The sequence below is a fragment of the Natrix helvetica genome (genome assembly GCF_964273705.1).
Source record: "Natrix helvetica genome assembly, chromosome: W".
In the NCBI taxonomy this organism is placed as follows: Eukaryota; Metazoa; Chordata; class Lepidosauria; order Squamata; family Natricidae; genus Natrix; species Natrix helvetica.
The window spans coordinates 78,558,486-78,568,991 of NC_138555.1; the positions used below are offsets into that span (position 1 = coordinate 78,558,486).

The window sequence follows — 10,506 nt, forward strand, 5'->3', positions numbered from 1 at the left end:
ATCCCACCCCTGGTTTCAAGGTTTAATGCATCATCATCATCATCATCATCATCATCATCATCATCATCATCATCACCATCATCTTCTTCTTCTTCTAGAATGCAGGATGGGCTATTTACTTCTTAGAGGTGAAAATAAAGGAGAGAGAAAATGGGTTAATTTTTTCGACAGGAGGAAGTTGTGGATGCTCCTACACTCCTACAGGTTTTAAAGAAAAAAATTGGACAACCTGCCAGATGTTCCTCCTTCAAAATCCAAGAAAGGAAACCCCCAACTCCATTGTTTTAGATCAGCGATGGCAAACCTTTTTTTGGCTCGCGTGCCATAAGTGGGGGGAGGGCAGGGGGGTCGTGTGCAGGCATGCTGCACCCATAATGCAATGTGTGACCCCTCCAGTGCACATGCGCGCACTACAGGTGCGACCCCCCCATTTTTGCATGCTTTTTTCGCCCTCCCCAGGCTCCAGAGGCTTTATAGGAGTATTGGGAGGCTGAAAACAGCCTCCCCCCCCCCCCTGGGAAGCCCTCTGGAAGCTTTAGGGACCTTCAGGAGGCTTCCCTGAAGCCCCCGAAGCAGTCAAAACGACCCTCCAAGCAAACTGGAAGTCACTTTTGATTTGCTCGGAGGGTCATTTTTAGCACTCCGAAGGCTTCAGGGGCCATCAAGATGCTTCCCTGAAGCCTTCGGAGTGCTCAAGATGACACTCCGAGCAAACCAGAAGTGCGTTCCTGAACTTCCGGTTTGCCCGTAGGGCCATTTTTCTGCGCTCCGGAGGCTTCAGCGAAGCTCATGAAGCCTCCAAAGGGCATCCGGGGGGGGGGGAAGGCTCTTTTTACCCTCCCCAGGCTCCTATAAAGCCTCTGGAGCCTGTGGAGGACAGAAATGGCTTTTAAAAAGGGTGAACTCAGTTGGTCAGGGCGCGCATGCGTGCTGGCTAGCTGACAGGGCAACGCCTCGCGTGCCCTGACAAATGGCTCCACGTGCCACCTGTGGCACGTGTGCCATAGGTTCGCCATCACTGTTTTGGAGTAAAGGTACGTTTACTGGATATGAAGTGAAAGCAGCGTCACTAAAGCAAGATCTGAGGCGAAAAGACGCAAAATTGTACATATCAAACATTTACCCAAATCCTTTCCACCAACAACCCCAAGCGAAATATCCAATCTCCAGCCCCCAAGGGTGTCTTGTGAGGTGCATCTTCAGGTGGCCTCAGCCAGCTTGTATGGAGAGATGGTTGGCCTTGACCAGTCCTAAAGAGCATTCAGCATGCGTAGAAGATGGTAAGAACAAAACCCCTTCTTCGTCTCGAGATATCTCCTCCAGCAGGATTCCCCTCCCAAATACCAAAACCCCCTCCCTCCCCATTACTATGGCAGCCGATAGCACGCAAGTGATATAGAGGTTAACACAACCTTTTGTCTGAAATGGTGTAGAGTTTCCTTCCTGAGAAGGAGGTTGGACTAGAGGATTCCAAGGTCCCTTCCAGCTCTGTTATTGTGTTCATTCTGTTAAGTTCATTTCTCATAGAAAGAATCAAGCCCTTATTTTAGAAAATTGGAGTCATTGCATGTCATTAGCACTTCCTGGAATGGCTGTGTAATATATGAAAACTTCCATAGTGATCCCTACAGTCTTTTTTTTTAAATTAGATTTCTAGACCACCCCCTCTCCCTGAAGGGACTCGGGGCGGTGTACAGGTATAAATTTAAAAAACCATACAAACAATAGTATACATAGCTAAAATTAGATTAAATAGCCCCTGTACGAATTTATAAAAATTAAAAACTTAGACCATAAAACCAATCATAAAAATTTAGAAATAAAACTGAAGTGGGAAAGCTGGAATTAGGCCAGGCCGGCTAGCTGAAACAGGTGGGTTTTGAGTTTCTGACGGAAGGAGCGGAGGTCCGTAGTCATTCTAATGTCAGGGGGAAGGTCATTCCAGAGGGTCGGGCCCATCACAGAGAAGGCCCTTCCCCTAGGCGTCGCCCGCTGGCACAGCCTAGTGGACGGCACCCGGAGGAGTCCCTCTCTGTGTGAGTGAATTGGCTGAAGGGATGTATGGGGCAGGATACGATCGCGCAAATAACTAGGTCCTGTGCCATGGAGCGCCTTGAAGATGATGGTCAACACCTTGAAATGCACCCGAAAGGCCACAGGCAGCCAGTGTAGCCCGCGCAGGAGAGGTGTTACGTGGGAGTAGCTAAAGACTCCCAAAATTGAAATTCTGAACCAGCTGCAGTCTTCGGGTGCATCTCAAGGGGAGCCCAATATAGAGAGCGTTGCAGTAGTCTAGCCGGGACGTCACAAGCGCATGAGTGACTGTGCGAAGGGCGCTCCGGTCCAATAGGGGAGGCAATAGGCGCACCAGGCGAACCTGGTGGAACGCCCCCCTTAATCAATTATATCTTAAGTGACACTGCATCTGTTGCTAAAAATTTATCTGATTTTTATAACATTCCTTTTAAGCAGTAGGGTACCACAAGGTTCTTAGGCCCAGTACTCTTCAATATCTTCATAATGACTTAGATGTGGGAATAGAAGGGGAACTCATCAAATTTGCAGAGGAAACTAAGCTGGCAGGAATAGCCAACACCCCAGAAGACAAGCTCAGGATCCAAAAAGGTCTTGATAGACTTGAACAACGGACCTATCCAACAACAGGGAATTAATGCGGAAAAAAAGCAAGGTTTTATACCTAGACAGGAAAAACCAAAGGTACAAGTGCAGATTAGGTAAAACCTGGCTGAAAATGAGTAACTGTGAGAGGGACTTTGGAGCCCTAGTGGACGATCGCTTGAATATGAGCCAGCCATGTGCAGCAGCAGCAGCAGCAGCCAAAACAGCTAATTGCAATCCTGCGTTGCATAAACGGAGGCACAAAATCAAAAAATCACGTGAAGTATTAGTGCCTTTTTATAAATCATTAATGAGAAGGAATGGAAAGTTTCCCTTCCACCTTCGATTGAGGTGCGGACCGTCGCCCCTCCTTGTTAGCATATCTCCAGATAAGAAATAAAACCCGAGAACATGTTCCAATGAAAACAAAATTTAATATGAAAATAAAAATAAACAAATCTATCTAATTGTTACATTTTGGCAAGAGCAATTGTCGCCCACCTTCTTGGCAGACGAACAGAAGATCAGAAGTCTCTGGAATGTGTGATGTATTAAGAAACGTGTTAAGAAGCATGCGCAGTAAATCATTGTCAGATAAGGCCTATGACCTGCGCAGTAAATCTTCAGCTCAGCTAGCAAACAATTAACGCAGTAACAATTAATAAGACCACATCTGGGATATTGCATCCAGTTTTGGTCATCACCTTACAAAAAAGATCTGAGGACTTTGGAAAAAGGTCAAAGGAGACCAGCTAGGGTGGAGATGAAAACATATGAAGAACGGTTGCATAATTTGGGTATGGCCAGCCAGTCTAGTGAAAAGAAGGCCTAGGAGGGACATGATAGGAAGATTCCAGGATTTGAGGGGCTGCCACAAAGAAGAGGAGGTGGGGGTTAACTTATTTTCCAAAGCACCAGAGGGCAGGACAAGAAATAATGGATGAGGCAACCTGGAATTAAGGAGAGACTTTCTAACAGTGAGGAAACCAGTGTAACAGCTTGCCTTCAGAAATTCTAGGTTAGTGATGGCTAACCTTTTTGTCATTGCATGCCAAAAGCATGCATGCACACTGATAATGCAATGCATGTGCGACCACCCGTGTCCCACCTCCCTTGAATGCACACGTGACCCCTGCGTGAACACTGCCCATCACACATGCCCGTGTGACCCCCTTGTGCTCCCCCACTCCCTTGCACATGCGCATGTGACACCCCCCCATGCATCCCATCCCCATGCATGCACTCGTGTCTCCTGCGTATGCCCCGCCCCCACACATGCACTCACATCTCCCACCCCGTTGCATGTGCAGCAGAGACACGAAAACCAGCTGGCCGGTGGGAAGCATGCGTGCATGCACAATGTGGAGCTGAGCTGGGGCGATGGGTCCCATGCCCACAAAGAGGGTTTGCCATCATGGTTCTAGGTTCTTCAACACTAGAGGTTCTTAAGAAAAGACTGGACAGCCACCTGTCTGAAATGATATAGGGCAAACTCAAGGTCCATGGAGCAGATCCGTCCCACAATGTGGTTAGATCTTGCCAGTAGGGCTGCCCTGGAAACAGCCAAGCCTGCTTCAGCCATGCCCAATGAGTGGCATCAAGCTGTCTGTGCCCACCCAGTTGATCATGCACGGTGAGCAGTGTCAAGCTGGCCATTCCCACCCAGTTGGCCATACTCAGCCAGTCGGCCATGCCCAGTGAGCAGCATCAAGCGGGCCATGTCCCACAGTTGGCCACAACCACCCAGTCGGCCATGCCCACCTGCTCCCCCCCCCAGGTCAACTACAGCCCTCCATGAAATCAACTTTGACACCCCTGATTTAATGCATGTCTATGTCTATCTACATCCATATATCTATATATGTATTAATATCTATATACATCATCTACATCAGGCCTGTCAAACTCTATTTCATTGAGGGCTACATCAGGGTTGTATTTGACCAGAGGGTGGGATAAGGGGGCATGGCCAGCTTGATATCACTTGCTTCAGGGGCGTCTGCATTGGTCTGAGCACTCTTCCAGAAAAAAACGGCTCTCAATCACCGGTTGCACCAGTTCGGTGGAACCAGCATTGGAAATGGCAACTAGGTCTGCAAACCAGTAGGGATGGCATGCTTGCCACGCCCCCGAACTGGTTCCCTGGCCACCACGGCATCTTTTTTTGACCTTTTAAAATGTTTTGTGCATTTGCAGACCTATTTATATGCTACTGACCATGTACATGGAGTGCACCGCATGCACCAAACCGGCGGTAATGCCAGCAGAAACCCACCCCTGCTCCTGACCACTGTTTTTGGCTGGGACAGCCTCCTGCAATCTTTTGCCAGTGAAAACGGAGCTCAGAAGGGCCATATGGGAAACTTTGGGTGGCGTTCAATCAAGACAAACTTCAATATTTGTCTGTTGAACCAGCTGACAAAATGATTTTTTTGTCTCTAACAGAAATCTCTAACAGAAATTGGGAACTAGTTACCTGCGGGACCGCATCTCACCTCATACATCCCTACGACCTATCCGCTCTCACAGGGAGGGACTCCTCCAGGCGCCATCCGCCAAGCAGTGCCAGCGGGTGATGCCTAGGAGTAGAGCCTTCTCTGTGATGGGCCCAACCCTCTGGAATGACCTCCCTCCCGATATTAGAATTACCAATGACCTCCGCTCCTTCCGACAGAAGCTCAAGACTCACCTGTTCCGACTAGCTGGCTTAGCTGATTGACAGTTCCATCTTCCACCTCCTGGCAAACATTTTATTGGGGAATTTTTAAGGGAATTTTAATATTTGTATTTTAACTAAGAATTGTACAGTATATTTTTTACCTCCTCCGTCTACGTCCACGTCTATGTCTATGTCTATGTTTATGTTGATGTCTATGTATTTGTATATGGTTTTAACATGACTGTACACCGCCCCGAGTCCTGCCTAGGAAAGGGTGCGGTCTAGAAATAAAAGTTGTTATTATTATTATTATTATTATTATTATTATTATTATTATTATTATTATTATTAATTATTAAATCTCAGTTGGACCACAACTGTAGCCAAAATGAAGCCACTGAAAATACATCTGGTGAATATCAGCATCCTTTATTCCACTTGAGAACCAAATCAATTCCTTCTAAATGCACTTTAATTTTAGGATCTATTTTATGACACGCAATGAAGCATCTTTTTTTTTATTTGGTACACGCCATTTTCTTCACAGCTTCTTTGACATCCTTGTTCCTGAGAGTGTAGATGAAAGGGTTGAGTAGAGGGGTCACAATGGTATTAAGTACAGAAACCGCCTTGTTTATTTCCAAAGAAGAGTGGGAATTGGGCTTAACATACATGAACATTACGGTTCCATACTGGATGGACACAACTGTAAGGTGGGCAACACAAGTAGAGAAAGCCTTCTGCTTCCCTGAAGAGGAAGAGATGCCCATTATGGTGAAGATGATGAAGCTGTATGAGATGGCCGTCAATAGGAAGGTACTGAACAGAAGAAGGACTGATCCCACTAACACCATCTGTTCAAGCAGATATGTATTGGCACAAACTAAACCCAGTAAGGGAGTCACATCGCAGTAGAAGTGGTTGATCCTATTCGGGCCACAAAATGGGAGCTGGCACAGGAAAACCGTCTGGACAATGACAGTGAGTAAGCCTCCCAACCATGAGCCCAAGGCTAGCTGGAGACAAAGTCTGTCACTCATGATGACGCTGTAATACAAAGGTTTGCAGATGGCAATATAGCGATCAAAGGACATGGAAGCCAGCAGGCAGAATTCCGTGGCTCCCAGGAAGAAGTGGAAAAAGGCTTGAGAGATGCAACAGTGGAAGCAGATGGACTTTTTCTCGGCTAGAAAATGAGCCAACATCTTGGGGGACAGGGTGGTGACGTAGAAGACCTCCAAGACAGAAAAGTTGCCCAAGAAGAAGTACATGGGATTGTGAAGGTGAGGATCGTGGACAACGATGACAACGATCAGGATGTTTCCAACGATGGTGAGGAGGTAGATGAAAAGAATGGGGACAAAGAGATACTTCTGCAACTCCGCGGAGGACGGAAAGCCTTGTAGGATGAACTCGGCAACCACGGTTTGATTTATCGGATGCATTTGCAGGGGAATTGCTTGGTTAGAGCTGTGACGGACAAACCAGAGGAAAAAAAGATTACAGGCTGGTTATTTTATTATACCATTTCAGTGGGTCATTTCTTTTTTTTAAATGGAGAAAGCATCAGAGAGTAGAGTTGACCCATATTTCAAAAATCACAGTTTATAGAATATAGAATAACACAATAATAGAATACAATACAATAGTAGAGTTGGAAGGGACCTTGGAGGTCTTCTAGTCCAACCCCCTTCCTAGGCAGGAAACCCTATACTGTTTCAGACAAATGGCTCTCCAACATCTTCTTAAAGACTTCCAGTGTTGGGGCATTCACAACTTCTGGAGGCAAGCTGTTCCACTGATTAATTGTTCCAACTGTCAGGAAATTTCTCCTCAGTTCTAAGTTGCTTCTCTCCTTGATTAGTTTCCACCCATTGCTTCTTGTTCTACCCTCGGGTGCCTTGGAGAATAGCTTGACTCCCTCTTCTTTGGGGCAACCCCTGAGATATTGGAACACTGCTATCATGCCTCCCCTAGTCCTTCTTTCTCTTAAGCTAAACATACACAGTTGGAAGGGACCTCGGAGGTCTTCTAATCCAACCCCCTGCTTAGGCAGGAAGCCCTACACCACTACACATTGCCCCCAACAATCTGCATGTGTGCATGTTCAGACAAATGGTTATCCAACATCTTCTGTGTTGGAGCGTTCACAACTTCTGGAGGCAGGTTGTTCCACTGATTAATTGTTCTAATGGTCAGGAAATTACTCCTTAGTTCTAAGGTGCAGTATAGGTGGTACCTTGCTCAATAGTAGTAACTGTGAGAGGGATCTTGGAGTCCTAGTGGACAACCATTTAAATAGTATCTGATAATCAGATAATAGTATCTGATAATCATTTCAGACAAATGATTATCCAACATCTTCTTCAAAACTTCCAGTGTTGGAGAATTCACAACTTCTGGAGCCAAGTTGTTCCACTGTTCTAACTGTCAGGAAGTTTCTCCTCAGTTCTAAGTTGCTTCTCTCCTTGATTAGTTTCCACCCATTGCTTCTTGTTCTACCCTCAGGTGCCTTGGAGAATAGTTTGACTCCTTCTTCTTTGTGGCAACCCCGAGATATTGGAAGACTGCTATCATGTCTCCCCTAGTCCTTCTTTTCATTAAACTAGACTTACCCAGTTCCTGCAAACGTTCCTCATATGTTTTAGCCTCCAGTTTATTTATTTATTTATTTATTTATTTATTTATTATTCGTATTTATAGACCGCCCCTTCTCCCGAAAGGGACTCGGGGCGGTGCCCTAATCATCTTGTATATCATGTACAATGGGATTGGTTGAGCTCCCCCCCCCCTCCAACACAATACAACTCACAGTGAAGACAGAAAATCCCTAACCCAATACATCACATTAACAAACACCCAGTCCTATTGTACCAGTGTGGACATGTTACATATTATGCCGGCCCTGCAAGTCCATCGTACTATGTAGCTGTTGTGTTATTTCTCATTCAGAGGTCTGACAGCCCACGGATAGAAACTGTTTTTCAGCCTGTTTGTGTGGCTGGCTATGCTTCTATATCGCCTTCCTGGCGGTAGGAGGGTAAAGAAATGCCAACCAGGTGTGAGTCATCCTTGAGGGTTTTCCTCGCTCTTCCACTTGCTTTGTTTTTCATTATCACCCTGTGTTTTATTCTGCTTTAAACTCCTGAGAATCAGTTCAGATTAGGACACAATAGAAATTTGATAAATTGGTATATAAAGGACCAACTCAGTGATGGATTCAGCCAGAACTGGATTCAGTCAGTTTGCACCACTTTGGGACAACCGGTTGTTAACTTTCTGAGCAGTTTGGTGAACTGGTTGTTGAAAGAAATCAGTTGTTAAATTATTATTTGAATCCCACCACTGATCAAAAAAAAGATACGTAGAATCAGAGAGTTCGAAGCAATCATGTGAATTCTTTGGCCCGACATTCTACAATGAATAATAATAATAACAATAATAATAATAATGGCACCATGTCTAAGAATTTTACAAGATATATCAATAAATTGCAGCTTCCTCCAATAACACCAGCGGAATTGTAAAAACCTGTGCTCCTAGGAACATATATTTTAAGAAGGTCCTTGGTTGATACTAGGACGCTGGCAGCAAACCGTATCAACCATTAACACCAGTCACTGGTATTTGCGTTGCATTTTTGAATGTTCATTTGGCTGAGTTTCATGTTTAATGAATAAAGTATAATAATAATAATAATAATAATAATAATAATAATAATAATAATAATAATAATAATAATAATAATAATAATAATAATAATAATAATATACTCAGCTGCTGTAAAAAAATCACGCAGACTGACTATAAAATGCGGCACAATTCAGTGGCACAAATGATCCACTGGAATTTGTGCAAAAATTATAATATTAAAACAGCAACAAACTGGTGGGAACATAAGCCTCAAAAAGTCATCGAGGGTCAGATGGTCAAGAGCTTGTGGGATTTTTGCATACAAACGGATAAAATACTGGCGCATAATACACCAGACATCACACTGGTTGAGAAAAATAAGGTTACAATCATAGACATCGCAATACCAGGTGATAGCAGGGTCGCAGAGAAGGAATATGAAAAAATCGCGAAATACCAGGACTTAAAAATCGAAATCCAATGATTATGGCACAAACCAGCAGTGGTAATTCCGGTGGTAATCGGCACACTGGGTGCTATTCCAAAAGCACTGGAATTAGATTTAAAACAGTTAAAAATTGACAAAATCACCATCAGTGAAATGCAAAAGGCCGCACTGCTTGGATCCGCACACATATTACGAAAATACGTTACGATGTCCTAGGCCCCTGGGTGGAGCCCGACTAGTAATCAATGCCAAATCCGGCGAAACAACTGGCCGCTGTGATACAATTCTGTTGATGCAATAATAATAAAAATAAAAATAATAATAATAGTTAACAACAGGTACATTAAAGAAAGAAACAGAGTCACTAATCCTGGCTGCGCAAGAACAAGCTATCCAAACAAATGCCATTAAGGCCAAAATCGAAAAATCCTCTGATGATGCCAAATGCAGACTCTGCAAAGAAGTTGATGAAACTGTTGACCACATACTCAGCTGCTGTAAAAAAATCCCGCAGACTGATTATAAATTGCGGCACAATTTAGTAGCACAAATGATCCACTGGAATTTGTGCAAAAATTATAATATTAAAACAACAACAAACTGGTGGGAACATAAGCCTGAAAAAGTCACCGAAAATCAGATAGTCAAGATCCTATGGAATTTTCGTATACAAATGGACAAAATACTGGCGCATAACACACCAGACATCACACTGGTTGAGAAAAATAAGGTTACAATCACAGACATCGCAATACCAGGTGATAGCAGGGTCGAGGAGAAGGAACATGAAAAAATCGCGAAATACCAGGACCTAAAAATTGAAATTCAACGATTATGGCACAAACCAGCAGTGGTAATTCCAGTGGTAATCGGCACACTGGGTGCTATTCCAAAAGCACTGGAATTACATTTAAAACAGTTAAAAATTGACAAAATCACCATCAGTCGAATGCAAAAGGCCGCACTGCTTGGATCCGCACATATATTACGAAAATACATTACGACGTCCTAGGCCCCTGGTTGGGGCCCGACTAGTAATCAATGCGAAATCCGGCGAAACAACTGGCCACTGTGATACAATTCTGTTGATGCAATAATAATAATAATAATAATAACAATAATAATAATAATAATAATAATAATAATA

At 44.2% G+C, this 10,506-nt stretch overlaps 1 protein-coding gene across 1 annotated transcript; it reads right to left on the bottom strand.

Moving 5' to 3' along the window:
* Positions 1-5,796: 5,796 nt before the first annotated feature.
* On the bottom strand, positions 5,797-6,723 carry LOC309400612 (olfactory receptor 6X1-like; the record flags this gene model as incomplete). The annotated part of the gene is made up of 1 exon (XM_081969172.1): positions 5,797-6,723. One exon carries the CDS (start codon positions 6,721-6,723, stop codon positions 5,797-5,799), a length of 927 nt encoding a protein of 308 aa, XP_081825298.1.
* Between the last annotated feature and the right edge of the window lie 3,783 nt (positions 6,724-10,506).